The sequence below is a fragment of the Myxocyprinus asiaticus genome, chromosome 39 (genome assembly GCF_019703515.2).
Source record: "Myxocyprinus asiaticus isolate MX2 ecotype Aquarium Trade chromosome 39, UBuf_Myxa_2, whole genome shotgun sequence".
Taxonomy (NCBI): domain Eukaryota; kingdom Metazoa; phylum Chordata; class Actinopteri; order Cypriniformes; family Catostomidae; genus Myxocyprinus; species Myxocyprinus asiaticus.
In genome coordinates this window covers 29,003,369-29,026,304 of record NC_059382.1, presented here as the reverse complement: position 1 = coordinate 29,026,304, position 22,936 = coordinate 29,003,369, and the positions used below count along the sequence as shown (strand labels likewise).

The 22,936-nt window shown below is 36.1% G+C and overlaps 1 protein-coding gene across 2 annotated transcripts in view; it reads right to left on the bottom strand.

Moving 5' to 3' along the window:
• LOC127430030 (tumor necrosis factor receptor superfamily member 19-like) overlaps positions 1-22,936 on the bottom strand; it is a 39,892-nt gene that overhangs the window by 14,602 nt on the left and 2,354 nt on the right. Inside the window, exons 2-6 of one of the 2 annotated variants that reach the window (XM_051679451.1) lie at positions 20,435-20,604; positions 19,025-19,117; positions 18,621-18,731; positions 6,937-7,115; positions 4,760-4,845 (exon numbers count right to left, since the gene is read on the bottom strand). In XM_051679451.1, coding sequence (XP_051535411.1) covers positions 4,760-4,845; positions 6,937-7,115; positions 18,621-18,731; positions 19,025-19,093 — 445 coding nt within the window. In that variant the 5' untranslated portion in view covers positions 19,094-19,117; positions 20,435-20,604. Of the gene's footprint in view, positions 1-4,759; positions 4,846-6,936; positions 7,116-18,620; positions 18,732-19,024; positions 19,118-20,434; positions 20,793-22,936 lie in introns of those variants that run through there. The other variant, XM_051679450.1, reaches the window with a different exon arrangement.

Sequence of the window (22,936 nt, the reverse complement as noted above, 5' to 3'; positions counted from 1 at the left end):
GGAGCTCACACACGCCCATGCGCCAAACAACATTTACTGTTTTGGCCACTGAGGACGACGTTTCACATTTTGGTAAGCACAGACTGATTTCAGCTAAAGAAAAGCCAAACAACTGTTTCCGGTTTCACTGTGAGTTCAGTCTGTATAATTTCTTGTCTCTCTTTGCTGCAACCAACAAATGTACAAGAAAGTGTGGATTTGCAAGAAAACTGAAGGAGAAAGGCTTGTAAACATTATGAATCTGTAGCAGTGGCATGTAAATGTCATGGAAAAAAAAGCAAAAACAAAACTTTTTACATGTACTTCAGAGTGTGCTCAATAAACCTCCATCAACACAGTCATGTCTCTGTGCCATCAAATCTGACTCAGCTGTGCATTGTCCTCCTTCACCTCACCACCCGCTCTCCCCTTAAACCAAAGCGTTTCCCCTCTTATCAGTGGCCCACAGCTGCCGCAAACACAGAGAAAACGCCAGCCCATTGAAAAGATCTCACCTGCTGATAGTATCGCTGCACTGCACTCCATGAGCCAATAGACTGTTCTCTTTGATATGTGCGCTTGCTTGTTGACTTTAGAGAATGCCACTCTCAAACACATGGCCTTGAGCCTGAAACAACTGTGAGGTGGACAGTAGAGACAATTGTGATAGTTTAGAACCTGAAATTCCAGATGGGTTGTAGAGAAGTATTGGAGAGAAGAAGCAGTGTGGTGGAGATCCGCTGATGTTTTACACTACACATGATGCATGTAATAATGTGTATTTAATGCAAGCCAAAATGATATATTTCATAATCATTGTCCCCACTGAATGTGTGAAGATCACCATGTTTCAGATTAAATCTAATAAGTAAAACATGAAATAAATAATTTGATCTTATTTGATCTTATATCAACTAAAGTAAAAAATAAAAAAAAATCTATCATATCTTCAATGTCATAAACAAATATAGAAAGACAGAACAATTGCATGACACTGTGCTGGATCAATTTATTTATCGTTTTTGTCTTTTGAAGCGTCACATACAGTTACACCATTCAACGGTCCACTGAAAGGGAATCTGATCTCCGCTATTTTTGTGTGATACAATAAATGGCAAAAAAATTAAAATAATAGTTAGTTTATTTAATGCTTCTGTTTAAAATTTTTCCATTTTTGATCCACATAGTTGCTGACGCTTTTATTTAACGATTATTTTCAAGAAGTAGCATCTTCGTCCTACAGTGTCAACGAAGTTTCTTTTCACAGCGTTTAACCATTAAACTTACGTGACGCTTAAGATGTGAAAACATTTAAGGACTGTTGAAGTGCCATCGTCACCACCATGTTTGTAATTTTTCGCATTTCACAGTTGTAGTTCTGAAGCAAACCATCAAACTCCTCTTCCGTCGAGCAAGGGATTTTGGGCATTATTAGCCGAAAAAGCGTGCATGGATCCACACTTCGCAAATCTTCCGGAAACAGTAGACCATCCGGGCTACTTCGGAACTCTTTTTCAAAACACGCTACCATTTGAGACATATTAATTCTTATCTCAAATACTATTTAGGGTGGATAATGTGCCTACCGAGACGCCTGTGGCTGCGCTGTTTGTGAGGCTTGTTGAGGCGCACTGACTGCCCCCTGCTGAAACAGCTCATGAAACCACACAAAGTTACATGTATTTCAAGCTTAAATTGTTTCGATGGAAGGAAAATATGTAATTTTATACTGAATTTACTCCCAGGTCAGGAGGCATGATTAATTGCGTTTTTTTAATGCATAATTTTTATATAATTAATTGCACTAAATTAATAAATTAATTTGTGTGTGTCTCTTGTACCTTATAACTGTCCAGGAAGGTGGCTAACTAAGTTTTATAACAGAGATTTTTTGTGTACTGTCATGTTTACGCTATTAACTTTTAAATCACAGTACTGCTCTTTAGATACTGTTTCAAAAGAACTGCACACCCCATCCCCTCGACTAATCAAATAAGTTCATCAGTGACCCACAAGACATAAGACTCTTAAGAAGAAAGCACTCGCTATTTATGATCTATTGGTTGGGGCAATGTGAAGTAATCCCCTTTAGGTCAAATACCAAACAACCAGCTTTCTTTCAAACTCTTGTGATTGAAGCTGTATACAATATGATACAGAGATACAGTTCACAATGGATTTTCCCATGATTGAAAAGCACCATGATGAAAAACAGATCCAAGTACAGTCCAACAATTCCATATGCTCTTCCTTCATACTGGGCTGCTTTTGAGGATTTGAATCCAGTAGTGTTGGGTTTGAATTCTAGTAAGTACCTAAGATTACAGCATACACTTCTTTGGTAGCATTTTATTTTACAGTACTGTTCTATATTTACATACTATATAACTACAACAACAACAGTAATTACTAGGTACTAACCCCAAACCTAACCCCAACCCTAACCTTAACCCATATTAAGTGCATGTAGATACCTAATATTACACAGTACATTCTTGGGTAAATACACTGTACTGAAAGTACACATACTGTAAAATAAAGTGCAACCACTTCTCCTATTGTGTTCCAGGGAAGAAAGAAAGGATTTTTTCCCCCCAATTTTTGGGTGAACTATTCCTTAAAAGCAAGCAGAATCTAAATTACAAGCTTATATTACTCTCACCCATTATCAACCTAGCAGTCGTCCGGCTCTCATGTGACCCTTTTTACAAATTGGCTTCACATCAGTTTAGATGATTCGATAGGACAGCTGTGGGGGGCTTTAGCAAATATTTAGAGCAATCCCATGACAAAAAGAGACAGTGGCAGATGAAATACAATAAAGCTGCAAGAGGAACCCACAAAATGCCCTGTTTTCTTCCTCTTGCTCTCAGAATGGGCCAAGAGGCCAGAGTGTTTTTGGATTTATGGTCTTCTCTAAAGATAGACTTCCATGCACAGCTGTGTGTTTGCCCCGGGCCAACATGAGGGCTATTAAAATGATCAGGCCTTTGAGTTTTCACCACCGTCTGTGAGATAATGCCTGAGGAGAGGAACGTTTTGGAATTGATTCAGGCATTTGCACGCACAATAGGTCAGAAAAACAGAGCAGCTTTGAGTTTAAGTTCCTAAATCCGTGAAGTGGCAGCAAAAGGGCAAATCTTGATCCCGAATCAGTGCATTTTAAACATAAGACTAAGAGTGAAAATTAAATTTCATGAAAAATCGAATTGTCCTGGTTAGGACACGGTGTAATGAGACTTTGCAAACAGGTTGTTATTGAAGGCAAACATTTTATTGTACCAAGCAGCAAACCCGCAACCTGTAAGTACACGCCGTTACTCATTTCACATGTGAAATGGGGGTTTACATGCAAGTCTTAAAGGCCCAGTAGCAAAAAAAAAAACATTTGAAGTGGACCTCATGAAAAAAAAAAAAACTATTAAAAAAAAAAATAAAATTCCCCATATCACCCCTTTAAACCTAGAATAGCGTTCTGGTGTCCCCTCCTCTTAAACAAAAGTCTTAGTGCATAACGATTGCACAACCCAGAGTTTACACAGAGATAAAATTCTTCATATCCACAGGACAAGCTGAGAGATACGCCTCTAGGATATCTTCCTATACATCTGGCGCAGGAGAGTTAGACCTGGCTCAAACTTTACCGAACATACACACTGCCAAACCCACATGTACATCAGCTGCTGACGCTTTAACCTTCTGGAAGTCACATTCAATTTTGGAAGGTACAAGTTCCCTCCCACCTCTCCCTGCTAGTTCCTAGAGACCCAAGGCTTTGTACAATGGCACTCAATGGTGGGTAAAATGGGCCTCAATTAGAGCCACTGACTGCCAGAAAACAATACATTTCTTTGTATCCTATGCGTTTAACATAGCCTGTGTGCATTTGAGAAAGAGTACACTTTATTGGAGTTTATAATAATTACACAGAAAGTTTGGTTTAGGCCTGTGCCTATGCCCTGATTTGTAAAAAGAGGCATTGATTTGATTGTAAAACGTTGCTGAATCACAAAGACTGAGTGGGCTACAGGGATGGCTGGGAATCATAAATAATGTAATGATTCTGGTTCCGATACCACATTACAATTCCATTAATGATTATAGTGCTTTTAAGGTCTATACAGTATATTATATACAAAATACTAAACAAAATCAATACTGTTCTTGATAACATTTAAAGTACCATTTTATTACAACAAATTCTGTTGTACATTTTGTAAATGTATCTTTAACTACACTGTCAAATGACCAACCAGTAAATTATTACACTAATTTAAGTCTCACAAACCTTAAGTAACAGAACATGGAAAATGCAATAGAATGATTTGCATTTTGATTTATGATATACTCACTCAAAATAATAATTTTAAGATTAACACATTTCAATTTAATAACAAAATTCCATCAAATTGAATTGAGTAATCTTTAATAAAATAAAAATAAAAAACTAAATATTTTAAGTTTTATTAATTAAAATTTTGTATTATGTCTATTTTTTCTGAGCAAATGAATCCAGAGGAAATATTCCAGTCAACATGAAACGGCATTCACAATTACATTTTACTTAATGTAATGTGATAATTACGAAGATTATGAAGGCATTTTTTTTTCTTTGGAATCGTGTGCACTGAAGAATCATGGACAATAAGTTACAACCAGGCATCTGTATTAAGCATGTTCACAGGGTTCATTTTGATTTCATGTAGACTTTAAAAGAGTAAAAAATGTAAATTAAAATACCTTCTAAAATGTTTAAGTTTAGCAGTAAATATGTGCTTACAGTGCGGCTCATAAGGTGGTGGTGGATCTCCACAAGGTATACACTCAATATCCTGGAATCCACTTAACTTTGTCTTTCTGTAAAATCTGTAAAAATATATATTTAAAAAAAAAAAAAAAATCAATTTATCATTGTTGGGAGAAAATGTACCAGTGTTGGTTAAGTTTAAGTAAATATGTAATCCAACTACAAACTAGTAAATACCTCTCTAAAAATTGTAATCAGATTACATTAATGATTACTTAATTGTAAAAGTAATCACATTCCAAATTACTTTACATTTAAGTTACTTTCTCAAACACTTTTTTAAAGAAAATGTGTTGTTTTCTGCTCAAAATAGAAATAAAATAATGTACTTAAAAGTAATTACTTTAATTGTAAGTCAGTTACTGCAATCTGATTACAAGAATTTAAAATGTTATGTTACAATACTTTTTTACTAAAAGTAATTAGATTAAGTAATTTGTATTCGGATTACAACTAACACTGAAACGTACCATTAAAATGTAGTAAATATTCCAACATTAGTTACAGTAACTTCTGAAACACATTTTTCTAAAAATGATGTCGATGAACTTTGAAGGTGATGTGAAATGTTGCCCTTAGCATGTCCTACTGTGCCAATGCACTTAATTAAGGGTAATCAAAAGCAGTCTTAACTGGTGCGAGTGGGATGCTGCTTTAGGGTAACTAGTAACTCAGGAAGCAAAAAAAGCTGGGTTTCATAAACGTAACATGCATGTCTGGGCCTAACCAGAGGCCTCGAGTCTGCTTCCTTGACCCTGACTTTAACCTGAGAAATCTTCAAAGCTTTAGCGATGCTGGAGGGTTAATCTGCATGTTCTTTACATTGCTAGTGTTTCAAAACACTTTTTTAATAAGGACAAAGCCATTCTCTGGTCCACAGATCCACTTAAAGGAAAAGTTCACCCCAAAATTAACATTTTAATTTAGTCACCCTCATGTCCTTCCAAACCCGTTTGACTTTCTGTTTGGAACACAAATGGTTAATTTTTGAGGAAAATCCCAGTCACTTTTATCCAATTAATGTATTATTATATAATATACAATGAAAGTGAATGAGGACTTAGCTGTCAAGCTTCAAAATGACAAAACACACCATAAAATAATCATAAAAGTGGTCCATATGACTATGTCTATATGCATTATATTTCAAGTCTTCTGTAAATACTTGTAAATAGTACACATTATGCATCTATCTATCTATCAATCTATCTATGTATGTCTAATTTTTGCCATTTCAACACATCATATTTATTGACAGAATTCATAGAATTTGTACATTTTTAAAAAGCTAAAATGTGACCAAAATGATACTAAATGAACTAATGATAAAATAAACATTTTAAAATGTATATTCTGTAATGTATCAAGTTAGAAGTTCCCCTGTGTAATTAACAGCATTAGTTGATCATTTCTTTCATATGTAAGCAAAATAGACATTATAACTAAAATGAACACAAATTAATTGTAATTGAATCGAAATTGAATTGAAAGCTTGTGAATCCGAAACAAACTGAATGGGGAAATTTATATCAATACCCAGCCCTAATAGTCCCTTCCAGTGAGCAGTTGACTGAATCATTGTGTATTCCAGTTGAACTCAAGAACCAGATCAGTCTGATTCAAGGACAAATGATTCAGACAAATGATTCAAATGATTCTGATTCCGTTTTTGTGCACTGGATCAACCATTTCATTAAAAAGAACGATTTATTCACGCATCAGACATCATTACTTCTCTCATGAGCTTTCAAAAATGTGCAAAGAGAGCAGGAAATCAAGATTTTCAGTGAATAAAGACTTACATTTCCATCTGTTTCTAACACACATTGATCGTATGACTTCAGAAGACTTGGAATCTAGCACACAAGTTGTGTGGACAATGTTTTTGATACTTTACGGTGCTTTTTTTATTAATTTATTTTATTTTGGAGCCAGAGAGTAATTGCATTAAATGGAAAGAGTGGCCGGAATGCTTACCTACAAGTTCACCGTTTGAGTTCCAAGGAAGAAAAAAAGTCATACAGGTTTTATATACGACATTGGGGTGAGATTTCATTTTTAATTTTAATTTCTGGATGAAGAAAAGTATGTGGTCTCAGAAAACAGCCATTGTCCTTTACTCCAAAATTGCGCTCCAATGGTTGACTCACCCAGGCAGGCAGTCTCCGCATACAGCGTTGTTTGTGGTGGAACAGTTGCCCTTCTGGAAGCGGTTGAGGAGGGAACAGTCCAGACAGGGCTTGCATTTCTGCAGGCTGCGGTCTTCTTTGAAACGACTGGCTCGACAGGGCACACACTGGGCATCCTCTCCATAGCCAAAGCCACATTCCTGTGAGGATTAAGAGAAGATATCTCACTGCAAAGGAAGGAAAGGGCCAAGCTAAATAAAAGCGCCAATGTGGACTAACAAGAGGCTGAGATGAAATAATGATCCCAGTGTGTGTGTTAGATCCCCCCGCTGAACAAAGGCCAAGTTTCTTTTGAGAGAGTCTATCTTACACAGGCAATAATCTCTCTGACCATCACAGAATCAATGGACAGCATTCTGCTCCGGGCCACTGAAGGGCTCCGCATTTGAATCAGAAAGCCCCACAGGGACGCCCATTGTTGGTTTATTGGGAGTTTATTGCAGCGGTTTTGTCAGGCCTAAAGTGTGTATGAGGGATTTTGGAATTGAGAAATTCTGGAATGAGGAAACATGACTGAAAAAGCTCTTAAACTGTAATAGGGAATATTTTGAAAGGAAGTTTAAAGGGATAGTGAACCCGAAAATGGAATCTTTGTCATTATTTACTTACACTCATGGCATTCCAAACTCATATGGTGTTATTTTTTTTCTGCAGAACAAATAAGGAGAAATTTTGGAAGAATTATTAGGCAGCTCTTGCCATACAACCAGGCCCAGTTCCAGATCAAAATTGCTGAGAATTCGCTGCTTCTAAAAATAGTACGTTGATCTGTTTAAAGTCTAGATGTAATGTAAAAATTTGGTTTAAATTAAATCATGTTTACTACTAACAAAAACAACTTGATATTTAATCCACTGCATTTTGTTTAAAGGAATATTCCGGGTTCAATAGAAGTTAAGCTCAATCAGCAGCATTTGTGGCATAATATTGATTAACACAAACGTTTATTTTGACTCGTCCCTCGAGATGACAACGAGACACTTACAATGGAAGTGAATGGGTGCCAGTTTTTAAAGGTTAAAATACTCACTGTTTCAAAAGTATCACCACCAGACATGAACAATATGCATGTAAACATGATTTTAGTGTGATAAAATAACTTACTTGCCTTTTCTGTGTAAAGTTATAGCCAATTTTACAACTTCGTTGCTATGACGATGTAATGCCAACAAACCCTAAAACCCCAAAACGACTGTAAAAATGACAATTTAAACAACTTCACAGACCAGGCTGAATAATCCATGAGTTTTAACAGAAGAATTAATGTAAGTGCTTTTATAAAATTATAAGCTTCACATTTCTACCTTTAAACCCTCCAAAAATTGGCCCCCATTCACTTCCATTGTAAGTGCCTCACTGTAACTCGATTTTTTTTTTTGAAAGAAAATGAGGGACGATTCAAAATAATTTTTGTGGTAATCAACGTTATGCCACAAATGCTGTTGATTGCGCTTAACTTGTGTTGAATCTGGAATATTCCTTTAAGAACAGTATTTTTAATGTACAATCGTTTACAGCAGTGGTTCTCAAACTGCACTCAGGTGGTATGCAGCACAACCTGGGATATTTACATTTTTTTTAAATAATACAAAATATAAATTTTATTCAAATGTTTTCCATGTTTACTTCTAATGTATAATTATTACAAGTGTAATATATCTTTGGGTGTCTATAAAAGTCATGTTTAGCACACTGTTTTTCTTTTTCTTTTTTTTTTTTTTACATTGGCAGTGTAGGATGTGAATAGGTAACGTTCTTGCTGCGCCCCAGCTGCGCTGATGTCTCTATGTGCGCACACCACAATATTATACCCATGCAGAAATCAGAAAAGCAAAAACTGATGCGATCGAGGCAAGATATTATTCCTATTCATTTACATATTCTCAGACTTCCTTAAAGTCTGTGAGCTTGATTTCAAGCAATCTTACATAGTGCATTTGACTCAAAAACACTGGGTTAACAGGGTAACAGGAATATTAATCAAATATGGCATTGGGTATGTTGCTCACAATCATTAAGACTGTGCTAAACAAATTAATATTTACAGAATGCTGAAAAAACATTTGAGTGAACATTGATCGTGACTAGGTGGTACTTGAATGATCTTATTTGATCAAATTTGGTAGGTGGCCTGGTACGTTTGAGAAGCACTGGTTTACAGTATATGTTGAATGAAGCAAGCGAGGATAAAAGATATCATCCGCAATCACTGATCTAGAGTCTGTTTTCTTGTTTCACTAATAGTTAAGGTTTGGATTTGGCTTTGGGAAACTGATCCTAGACCAGCAGAAATCAAAAGCAACAGGCGGTGGATTGAGTGAGAATTACGCTAGAAATTCTCTATATGCGTCTTAACCAATTAAATACTCGTGTAAATCGGAAGGGATGAAAGCAGAATGCTGCGACTGCAAATTAGGATACACTTATTTGCAAGATCATACACTTTTATTAGTTTTGATGCAGGAATGTTGTGTGTGTGTGTATGTGTTTTGTTTTGTTTTTTGTTCGTCAGAATAAAAGGAAATCTGCTTTGCCAATATACAGTATTATTAGGCTTGCATATTCAACTATATATGTACTATACATATTCAACTTAGCACCCTCAAGCACCCCTGTAGAACCTGGCCTGCATTCAACTACAGTTCATAGTGATGGTCGAGCTCCAAAAAGGACAAAAAAGCACCATAAATGTAGTCCATATGACTCGTGTACTATATTCCAAGTTTTCTGAAACCATACGATAGTTTTGTGTGGGGTTTTGTCAATGACATCAACGGACACAAGCTAGAAGTGAGCTTTGCCTTAGGTGAATAATGACTTAAATTTCAGTATGTTGCTCACACAAAACTACTGTATAGCTTCAGAAGACTTGGAATATTGTGCATAGGTCATATGGACTAATTTTATGGTGCTTTTATGGTATTTTGTATACATTTTGGTCACTATGAACTGCAGTTATATAGCAAGAGCTGGGTAACAATTCTTAAACAAAATTCTACTTTTGTGCTCCACAGAAAACTCTTATAGCATAAATGTTTGGAACATGAGGGGTGGGTAAATTACAGAATTTCCATTTTTTTTTTTTTTTAACTATGCCATTAGGAACTCCAATATCTGCTACATAAAGTTTGTTTTTACTACAAGTTTCTCACCACAGCATTAGAAACCCATCCAAACCCAGTCGACTATAACGTGATGTGGTTCAATTTAGGCTCAAATGTCTACAAAAGACAGCAGCTGAATGAAATGTGAAGAAATCTAACTAGATGGATAGAAGGTTGAATCACAATCACCAAAAAAAATGTCCAGGTAACTTTTCACCCCAAAATCAAAAGAAAAGAAAGAATAAATAATTAAATAAATAAAACAAAACAAACTATGTTTTGCATTGAGAAAATTAAGCCAATTTTAGGCCAATTAAGATTATTTGCAGTGTATTTGCATTTTATTCCAATGAAAAGTACAATTAAAAACATTGGTTTTTGTTGTTGTTTTCTTTGTAACATTTGAGTCTTTTTTTTTTTTTTTTCGCATTACAGTATTGAAAATATATATATTTTTGCATTTCAGTAATGAGATTTGGAGGGAAATGTTTTCATAATTTTTATGGAAAAATGCAATGCAAATTTTTTTTTCCTAAAATAGAGTTAATTTCCATCCATTAAAAAAATGAAAAATAAATGTCCAGGTAACTTTTCACCCCCCGCCCCCCCAAAAAAAAGAAATCAAATAAAACAAAACATTAAGCCTATTAAAATTGTTTTTTGTTTTGTTGTTGTTTTTTTTTTGTGTGTGTGTGTAACTTTTGAGTATTTTTTTCGCACTATATTATTGAGAAATATATATATATATATATATATGCATTTTGGTAATGAGATTTGCAGGGAATGTGCTTAATTGTTATGAAAACATGCAATGCAAAAAATCTTACTGGTGAGTTCATTTCCATCAATCATTTCCTTTAAGCAAAACATAATTTCTTATTTCTTTCTTCTGATTTTGTGGTGAAATATGACCCAGAAATGCTCTCGACAGGTTTAGGGAGGTTCATCCAGTAAAGCAATACACATCCAAATCATGTAAAGGTAACATGAGCAGAGGTCTCAATGTCAAGTGGAGGTCTGAGGAGAATTTACCACCCTTAAATAACAGTAGACAACACCCAAGGCATTGTCTTCTACAGCCCTATTTTATTTCCATCAAAGATCTGACACAGTGCAGTTTGCATAATTATATGGGATCGATTGTACATGCATGGCATGAAATGACAAAGAGACCACAGGCAAAGGTGTCTACAGAAAAAAATGAGCTTGCTTGCTTTTCTAGTCGACTGAATAAGGACCATAACAGAATATATTTGCCTTCAGCTAAGCAACTAGTAACAAAACACTATTTTGCACACGACCCAGACAGAAAATTCAGCTGGGAGGATGTTCTAATGGGTTTAGAACAATTTTCCCTCGAACTGTGACAAACAAAATTTGTTGCTGGGCATGTTTTTGTAAAACACGAAGTACTTTGATGTTTCGCCACATTGAGTTTGACATTAAGAGGTGAAACGTAAGCAAATGTTTTTTTCCAAGCACCGGGATCTAAACTGAAATCTTAAGTACCGCTTAATTAGCATTACTCAGTACAGCCTTTCCCCCTCCAGGTCCAACCACTTCAATAAACAATACCAGAGTTTTTTCTCCACTGGCACTAATCAATCTGGAACATGGCTGTTCATTTAAATCCTTCCCACATTGATGTAATTTTTGGGAATCTTGCACAGATATGATATGTTTTCACAGCGTCAACTATCATATAAAGGGATAGTTCACCCAAAAAATGTTATTCTGATTTACTCATCCTCATGTCTTTCCAAACCTGTATGACTTTCTTTCTCATTTGGGACACAAAGGGAAATGTTTAATGAATGACCCAGTCCATCTTTTCAATACAATGGCAATGGATATTGACTCACATTAAAGCTCAAAAAAGGACTCCAAAGTGTCATCATATATCTCATTTCATATTTTGAGCATCAGAAATCTTTTGCAGGTTTACATTGTTTTATCGCTAAACAAGTTCGCACTTAAAAATACTTACATTTTGGGTGGTATCACGACAAAACCTAATGTATGCCTTTAGAAGACTTGGAATATGACACACAAGCCGCATGGACTATTTTATGATAGTTTTAGGTGATTTTTAAACCAACCTAGTTTCATAGAATGAACGTTAATATAACTACATTTTAGCAAACTGACTTTTACAGAGCGAATTCTACATGTTGCATTTTTGCAGTTTCCTGATTAAATTAACACTTAATGTGTGCTTTCTTCACTTTCACACAAAATCACAAGTAGAATGGCTGATTATGACTTTATAAACACTTATTTTTTGCTCTATTACTCACACACTGCTATGTTATGAAAACACTTTTACTCTTACGCATCACTTGGAAATGCTTGTATTTCAGTCCCATCGACATTTACGCACGTATTCCAATGTGATTAGCTTGCGTGGTAGCTCACCTCATAGAGTGTTGAACTTTGGACTCTGAAGTACGCGGTTCGAGGCCAGTCAAACACGCAAGCGGACATGTGAGATGAGAGTGTCATAGAAGGGACGCGAAATGCATGGTTGCTTCATAATATGTGCTTTTAATTTCACATTTTGTTATTGGACATGATCCATGTCTTCAGGAGTGAAATGACAGGTGTGGGTCAGAAAAAGCTCAATATTCCTAAAGACTCTTTTACTGTAAATCTCCACTTTCACCAGCTCTCCTAAGCACTCTTCTCTCCTAAGAGTTCTTCTTTTTTTGTTTTTGGTGATTCGCATGCTTTGTGCATATCGCCACCTACTGAGCAGGGACTCCAGGGAGGAGAATTTATAGTAAAAAAGGACTTAAATATTGTTCTGTTTCTCACTGACACCTATTATACCACTTCTGAAGACATGGATTTTACCACTGGAATCTTATGGATTACTTTTATGCTGCCTTTATATGATTTTTAGAGCTTCAGAGTTCTGGTCACTATTCACTTGCATTGAATGGACCTACAGAGCTGAAATATTCTTCTAAAAATCATATTTGGGATAGCATGAGGGTGAGTAAATGATGAGAGAATTTTCATTTTTGGGTGAACTATCCCTTTAAGACTTTCCATTTCGACCCAAACATTTTTGAGTGTTTTTTACTTCCAATTTTAACTGTCAATGTAGTAAATTTTTGTGTAACAAAACTCACCAGTTATAAGATCCAGCTTCAACTTTACAAACAGCACAGGAATAATCCAAAGAAAAGTGAGAGGACCTCTGATATCACCCTACACTATTGTACTTTTTTCCCAGCTAACCCCCTTCCCACTCAGGCAACTGTTACCCGCCTGCATTTCCACCACACTGAGCTGGATTATAGAGGAGGCTCATATATCATTAACTTGGAGATCGGCTTCAAACAGAGCCTTCTTTCTACACCGTGATCCAGTTTCCAAACCCAGGCACTCACAGATGCACAAAAAAACACACACAGCGGGCATGGATTACCGGCCTGCATGAGAGAAGCAATGACAAGAGCTCTCCACAAAGCCTGGCCTCGAGATCAGATTGGTTTCAGCCTCCGATTTGGCTCTCTCAACACGGGACGTCCAAAGACTGCATATAGGGTGCCTTGAACAGAATGACAGCTGTTGTTGACTGCCTGCACCCCACAGAAGGCCATTCTCACCAGGCAGGGCATGGAGGAGCTAGGGAGGTGAGTGAATAAAAGAGGTATGGTCACTCTGTTTAAAGGCATGATGCCATTCCTGAGGGGATAATCAACAAGAGAAAGAGGAAAGTCAGAAATCTGAGGAGCTCTGGAACCCCCTGTGGTTTGTCTGTTGGAGTGTGCTGCTTAGACCTTTGGTCAGCGTTTAGAAGTTCAGACAGATTGCTGGATGTCAGATAAAGAGGAATGAGAATTCAAGATCCTGAATATGGCTTAGAATAGGTCTACGTGTCATAGCCGTGGCCTGGCAGTTAGTGCTCTAATACTGAGCCTTGCTGTTTATGTGGGAAATATGAGTTCGAATCCAGCTTGCAACATTTCACAATCCTGTTCCCTTCTCTTCTTACCATAATTTCCTATCCCTTCTCTGCTAACAATTAATAAAAAGTGGCAAAAGGAAAAAAATGATCACAGGGGAAATCAACATGTTACTTCCTAATGTTCGTGTACCCTAAAATCAACATTCTGCTAAATTACTGACAAGCGCCATACTCTCAGACATTTTTGCATCTCTTTAAGCATGAGCAAATTTCCCTCTAGTGATACAGATAGCCTGTTGCGCAAACAACCTCCAAGACATGGGTTCTGTTCCTGTGAGAAACCTGGAAGTAATCACGTTCCCATAAACAATGATAAGCGCAATGTGGAGATTTCCATTTTTTCTCTGAAATTAGATTTTTAGACTGTTAGGTTTAGGGTTTGGGGAATATTTAATCAAATATGCATTCCTGTTGACTGTATTACACCATTTACAACTAAAAATACATCTCGCTTTTGGCGGCACTCACAAACTAGAGAGCAAATGTGCCCATTCGTTCACACTTCCAGCCTCTGCCACTGGGGGCAGTGGTTCACATTTTGCCGATTTCAGCAGCAAAACTTTCGACCTACTGTTACCGAATTAACAGTATGATCAGTCTGAAAAGTCATTACATGTGCTATAACACATCTTACTAAATAATGCTAAGATGCTTTTTAAACAGTATTGAAGGAATTCCCATATATGTTGACCACTTGTTGCCTATTTCAACTTCACTCTCTGGTCCAACTTGCCTTTCTAATTACATAAAAATTAAAAACTAAAATTAAACTTTCAGTTCTGTAAAAATAAATAAATCATATGTAGGCAAAAAATATATTTGACAAGCAATTAAGCATGTTTTTGAGATCATGAGAAAAATAAATTCAGTCAAGTGTGTCCACCCTTTTGACTTTTTGGTAGTACATGTCAAACTCTTACTATCTTATGAAAACAGTACAGAATTTAGCAAAAGCAGCCAACTGTTTTCTTTACAAAAGCCTTTTTCACAGTCTAGACTTCCATCAACTGGGAACAATCTTGTCTCGGTATACTCTCCAAACCAGTACCTGCAAGTACCATTATTCTGGTATCTCCACATCAGATTTGAGTAAGAATGCCAAGCAAAACAGCAGGAGGGATGTGCGATAGAGAAGAAATTTGGACCGAGAAAAAGCATGTTCAGACACACAAGTGTTTTAAAGTCATCTTAAACAAAACAACAGACAGCCCAACAAACACTATTCTTCTAAATTACCCTTGAGCTACCCCTAATTAATAACAGCATTTTCACCACAGCAAAGGGTCAACTTTTCACTTTATCCAATGGGTGCATCTCAAAAAAACTGAAAATCAAAAGAAAGAAACAAGAAATTATATTTTGCTGGAGGAAAAATTAAGCCTATTTTAGGACCATCAAGATTTTTTGCAATGTCACTCATTACCATAGTATGTAATTAAAAAAATGATAATAATTTATTACAGTGATAAGCATCTATTGAGAGACTCAAATGTAAAATGTCCAGATGCATTATGGTAATATAAATGCTTAATGCAATCACAATGCAAAAAACTAAAAAACTTAAAATTGCAGTGCAAAAAAAGCTCAGTTTTCTCTATGTATAATATAATTTATATTATAATTTTTATTATATTTAAAGGTGTTGTAAGTGATTTTTTTCATGGAAAAGTATGCAAAAAAAATGTCCTACTTCCTTAAAGATATTAATGAAATACTGTAAGTCTCCTGAGATATCTCATTGGTCTCTGTGACAACTGTAGACTTTGTAAACAGCAAACAAAATTGTGTCCATGGACCACGGACATTGACACTTTTCACCTGTCAATCATTTTGCTCGTTCTCATTTGAAGCGGATCATTGATTCATAATGTTTGTCAGTTGAGGGCACTATTGTGCCACTGTTGAATTTGACAGCCACAGGAACAAACAATGCTGCTCTTTTGCTCGGTTTTGGTCACAAAATTATTTTAGAGGGTGGGGTTTTGGAATGAGGGGGCGTGGCCAGTTCAACAGCTCAGTCACATGAAAGCTTCAGAACGGTTATATCGCTTACAGCACCTTTAATAAAATTGCAATATGACCTGGACATGTTTTTATGATATTCATCCTTAAAGTAATTAAATATCAAAGTAAATATACATTAAAATATCCTCATAAAGCTGAAATGAACATTGTAAGAAATAAGAATCTGTTCAGATTGTTTTGTACCTCATAGTACGATCTCTCCCTACTCAAAACAAATTACGGAAAAAAAAGACAACAAGGCTGTTAACAGTTTAACAGTTGCGATGCAATCCACCATGCCAGTGAAGAATGTGGGATGTTTATTAGGTCTGTTTGGAAAAATTGCACATCGGCATAGGTCTGAATTTGTTGAAGGTTGAGAAGACGGTTTATTTAGAGGCCTCATTTATTCCAAGCTGCAGCCATGTTTATTCTGTTTTTCACAGAAAAATTTTGCAAGTAATTACAAAACACCAATCAACAAATGTAACTTTATCTCAGCAATCATCTGCCTTTTTAGGTTAACTACAGTGCCGGTGGGAGTTTTTACAGGCTGTTTGACAAGTCAAGGTTCTCTGAGAAACAGCAAAATGGTGTCAAATGTTTCTCTTACAAATCAAACAACAGTCTGGAGGAACTTCTGAAGAGTCAGGCACTAAAAATACAGAAATGTTAAGATGTTTGTAATGTTCTTTAAGCTAAATTGTTTAAAGGAATAACTCACCCAATATAGAAACTTATGTCATCCTTTACTCACTTTCATGTCGTTCCAAAGCTGTATGACTTTCTTTCTTCAGTGGAAAATAAAAGAAGTTCAGCAGAATGTAAAAACTTCATTTTTCCAGACAATGAAAATAAATGGTGACCAAGGGCTGACAAGCTACACAAAAGTCCATTAAAGTTTACAAGCCATACAAAAATTTTGTGTGAGAAAAAGTCATAAATTTTCATCATTATTTACTGATAATCTTCCCCTCTGCCGCAGCTCTTAAATCTTATTCACATTTGAGAACATTCAAATATGGTGCATCAAAACGTGTCATGCCAGATTCATGCATGATCATCAGTCATTCCATGGTTCGTGTCTCAAAACTCTATAAATATTCACATACTGTATACACATACTGTATACACATAAGCACATATTCAAACTGTTCAAATAAGATTAAGAGCTACAGTAGAGGGCAAGATTATTAGTGAATAACAACTTAAATTTCAGTCTGTTCCTCAAGGCTATCGTATTCCTTCAGAAGGCTTGGAATAAAGTGCATGCGTTGTATGGAATACTGTTATTGTACTTCTGATGATGTTCTTTGACATTTTAGGAGCTTGACAGCGCCTGGTCACCATTCACTTTCATTTTATGAAAAAGAGCAGTGTGAACATCCTACCTAACATCTCCTTGTGTGGTCTACGGAAGAGATAAAATCATGGATGGTTTTGGAATGGCATGAGGGTAAGTAAATGATGTTAGAAATGTCCTTTTGGGTGAACTATTCCTTTAATTACGATCCAGCTGATCTTCCATTCAAAGTTAGAGTAACTAACAACACATGATATTTCCCTAGATCCCAACACAGGTTTTCTGTAAGATATCGTCCTTGGCTGTAAAGAACTAGGCAAATTACAAATACCTGAATGGAAAAAGAAGGCAATTATTCACTATGGCCTCAGGCCTCATAGCATTAATTGGCTGAAAACATCTGATGCATTGAAGCATATAACCAGTAAGTGTGTGTTTACACTGGAACACATAACATGAAAGTCATGCGGTTAAAAAAGCATGTGCACTACATTTGTATACATCTAACACTCTATTGTACCTGCATTTACCAGAGCATAAACAGTGTAATAGTTGCCACACTTAAAGGTAGAAATACCTCTGTTTAGATTGTTTAGAAAAAAAAACCATGTAATTTCTTAATAAACCATGTTTTCTAGGGTCTCCGTTCTCATGGGTGGCATTGCCATAAAACAAGGCATTAAGAGGAAAAAACTGAAGATTGTGAGCAATAAAGGGTCAGAAGTGTGGGTGTAACTGATTGAAGCATGGCCAGCACACTACAAAGCAGAAAAGCGGTTTACTCTTTCCCTTTATGAAAAGGAGGAAGCAATAAATAATTGGTCAGGACAAGCTTTTCAAAACATTGGCATCCCCTCTCTATTGGTGAACTCAAAAGCTGCAGTTTGCTTTTGGCCTGTTAGGTCCCAAACTCTTTCATGAACCCTTTGAATCTGATGGGAACCCTTCTCTCTGTCACTAATCTGATCACATCCATGGTTAAAACTGGCCAAAAAACAACAACAAAAAAAACAACAACAACAACAACAAAAACCACCGAATTAGAACCATTGAATTAATCTAAATACATTTGGACATTAATCAGCTGACTGTGGTTGGTGAACTGGAAAGAAAAGAATTACCACAACCCACACATTGAAAGGAACAGAGTGTTACAGATATTATTTCTTGTAAGAAGTGATCTTTAAAGTTTTATCTGTGCATTAATGTTTCGAAGTAGGCTAAAACAAGAAATAAACTAGCACAGAACTGGCCAAACCTTTGAAAGCTCTTGTCCTGCGTCACACTGCCGGCAGGGAATACAGTTCCCAAACTTATCCTTGTATTCCTGTTCCCTGCAATCTCTTCTCTCCTCTGCCATTACTGCAAACTGTGAGGAACATGAAACAACTACTTAATTTTCTCGTTATCAGAGGTTTATTAAAGGCAATACTAAATCCTAGAGATATCACAGTCATTATGATTACATTTGTCATCACAAGAGCACAGAAACACATGGAGTAAATGGCAATTCACAGGATCTAAGAGCACATATTATAGCAGGATATAACAAAAAATAGCTGACCCAAGTTATTGTCTTAGTGTCACATAAAGTTGAAGCAATTCATTCTGGTTGAGAGTTAGCAACAGGACGAAACTGGGTTGTGTATGAATGAAACGTACCATAACGCACAATGGAAGGACAAGTATCCTCTGAAGAGGAAACCCGGAGAGAATCAGTGCCCGGGGCATTTTCAAATGTCTTTTCCACGTGCACTGTGAAGGCATCAATATATTGATGAATGACAATCTTAGGACACAATTTCCACTTTAAAATACCTCAAAATCATGTTCCAGTTGATATTATTCTGTAGGAGAGATTGGAGTTGGTTGGCTATGGACTCAGTTCATACAGGGTGAATTTCTGGTTTATAACTGGATGCTGTCACAACAACAACAACAACAACAAAAAAAACACCTAAATGATTACCCACTTGACTCACACCCACTGATTCCATCAACACGTTAAATAACTCAAGCTTGTCGAAGCGAGGACAACTTTTCTATCTTATTCTATCCCCCCAGCTAGAAATAACTTCACATTTATTTCAAAGATATTTAAAGTTAATTTCTTTTTTTTTTTTTTTTTTTTTTTTTAACAAAAGAACTTAAGCAAAGCAGTACATTTAATAACCCCTAATAATGTTATCTTAACATTTGTCCAACCAGAGATATTCAACAAACAATGAAAACTGTGCTAACCAACCCTGGTACCCCCTACTCTTTTTGTTTGTTTGTTTGTTTGTTTGTTTTTCGCAATTAAGTGTATGTGTTCGCAATAAAGCTCCAATAAACAATAGGCTACATATTTAAATTAGGCATCACAACATTATAATGTACAGCATAGAAAAGGTGTATATTTTACAATAATTTTGTAATTGGACATAAGGGATTTACAAAAGGGGTTTTGCTGGTTGAACTAAAAAAAAAAAAAAAAAAAAAATTAAAAAAGTTATGAAAATGAACTGAAAATTGTCTGCTTTCAATATAGGCCATTTCAGAGTAAAAAGTAAGGGGCCAATACAGTCAATGATATATAGTGTACAGTAATATAGTAAAAAAGGAGATGGATTGCTGTTTAATACGTTTGTAATCTGTAAAAAAAATAAATAAATAAATAAAAAATAAAATAAAAAAAGCATATACTAGTTGAACTGGAACAAAATAAGCCCCTTATAATCTATTATCTGTTTTTAATATGTGATTTTCAGATTGCTGCTGATTATTTAAAAGCACGCTATTGGCCGATACAGTCACTGATATATACTATACAGTAGAAATAGCTGTTTAATTATCTTGTAAACTGACATAGAAAGCGGTAGGCTATATAATATATAGGCTGTATACTGTAATGTATAGGATATATAATGCCGGAAAACTTTCACTTATATTTTTTTACACATGTAAACGAACATAGGCTATTTTAATTTCAAATGTATCATTTTATATTAATTTGACTATTTTTCTGAAGCATATCGGGTTTTTGTATTCTTGGCGACAGCGCTGCGACATGCGTGCAAAGCTTTATCTTACCTCCAATGACAGACTTGCTTCTTACAGTCCCGTCTAATAGGAAAAGTTGTTTCGGATGTGATCCACTGCCCTCACCGCTGAGATCTGAACCCGTCCCGAGTTGCGCACAACAGTAAAAGCTCAGATGAAAAGCTGTAATCTGATCTGTACATCAAAGCTTCAGCCACGTCCTGAACAAAAGCACATTCAACGAGTGTCTTTACTAACTCACGTTCTTCCAAGTTTTAATCCAACTACCTTTAAATGCAGAGACTCCGATATGACGACACAACAAGTCTAAATGCATGATCCCGAGACAACGGGAGCATGCAAAACCCTTGCAAACATGTGTGATCTCGTTTCACCGTTGCGCTTGTTTGATGCAGAATATCCCTTTCATCTCAGTGACGTCACCTGACGCGCAGGGATTGGCTGGATTGGCCGTATGCAGCCAGTGGAGAAACTTTTTACATCACGGTCATTGAAAATCGCAACCGTTCACAGAGAACGCAGAACAATGTTGAGACACGCTCGGGAGAACTTTGACTAGACTACTTGCATACAGTATTTGGACACCTTAGCCACACAAATGTATTGACTTTCATTTCATTACATAACAAAATATAACACCAAGTTTTAAACCAAATAAATAGGTTATGGCACAAACACTTTTCAAGCAGATCAGTTTATAAAAAATACAAAAAAAAAGTTTGATAAAAAATATACTGTTCAAACAGTATTTGGACACTTTCTGGTCGTCAAACTTTAGTGGAACATGTTAATATTTGATGTGCTGATTGCTGAACTACACCTGTGGTTACTCTGCTTGGACACCTATGTGAACTTGATGAGAACTGACTTAATACATCCAATAAAAGTCACCTTGACAACATTTGGTTAAAAGCAGGGATGCACCGATGTATAGGCCACAATAGATATTTATCAGCCAATTATTGACCAAATTAAAACCATCTCCATATGGGTCATACTCATTAAATAATATAAAATAGTTTATTCATAATTATCTACCCAATAACCAACCTTCAAAACAGTTGAGACACGGGCAATTTAGGACAAATAACAATCTGACGAGTTTAAATAACATGATGATGTGAAACAGGAGGTGTTAAACAGGTGAGGTAATCATGTTATAGTAAGAAGCCACCAAAAAAAGTAGTTTCTTAAGGCTTGCCAATTTGTCAACAGATGTGTCAGCGCTTTGAGAAACAATCCAGCACTTTGAGAACAATGTTCCCTGAAGATAAATTGGAAGGATTTGGGGCATTTCACGCTCTACAGTGCGCAATATAGTTAAAGAATACTGTGCACATATGTGTACAAATAAAGAGGCAAGGCCTAAAACCACTTCTGAATACGTGTGATCTCTGATCCCTCAGCTGGCATTGTCTTAAAGTCATTCGTCTGTAGATATCATGACATGGGCTCTGGAATACTTTGGTAAATCTTTGTCAATCAACACCATTCGCCACTACATCCACAGATGCATGTTGAAGTGACAGTTCACCCAAAAATCTAAATTCTCTTATCATTTACTCACCCTTATGCCATCCCAGATGTGTATGACTTTCTTTCTTTAGCAGAACACAAATGAAGATTTTAAGAAGAATATCTCAGCTCTGTAGGTCCATACAATGCAAGCTCCAAAAGTCACATAAAAAAACATAAAAGATGACTCCAGTGTTAAAATTAATATCTTCAGAAGCAATATAATAGGTGTGGGTGAGAAACAGATCAATATTTAAGTCCTTTGTTACTCTAAATCTTCACTTTAACTTTCACTTTCAGATGTGAAAGTGAAATTAAACAGGTACCGCATGAGACTTTCAGATGTAAAAGTGAAAGTGGAGATTTAGAGTAAAAAAAGGGCTTAAATTTTGATCTGTTTCTCACACACACCTTTTATATCACTTCAGAAGACATGGATTTAACCACTGAAGTCTTATGGATTACTTCAATGTTTCCTTTAAGTGATTTTTGGAGCTACAAAAGGTCTGATTATCATTCACATGCATTGTATGGACCGACAGAGCTGAGATATTCTTCTGAAAAATCTTAGTTTGTGTTCTGCTGAAGAAAGAAAGTCATACACATGTGGGATGGCATGAAGGTGAGTAAATGATGAGAGAATTTTCATTTTTGGGTGAACTATCCCTTTAAGGCATTACAATGCAAGCAGAAGCCATATATCAACACTGTCCAGAAGCACCGCTGACTTCTCTGGGCTCATCTCATCTGAGATGGAAAGTAGAACAGTGGAATTGTATTTAGTGGTCTGACGAGTCCTCATTTCAAATCATTTCTGGAAAAAGCAGCTGTCGTGTTCTCCAGGCCAAAGAAGAAAAAGAAGCATCCAAGCAGCTATCAGCGTCAAGTCCAAAAGCCAGTATCTGTCATGGTATAGTTGTGTGTCAGTGCCCATACCGTGGGTAACTTGTACATCTGTGAGGGCACCATTAATGCTGAAAGATTTGTCAGATTTTGGAGCAACATATGCTTTCATCC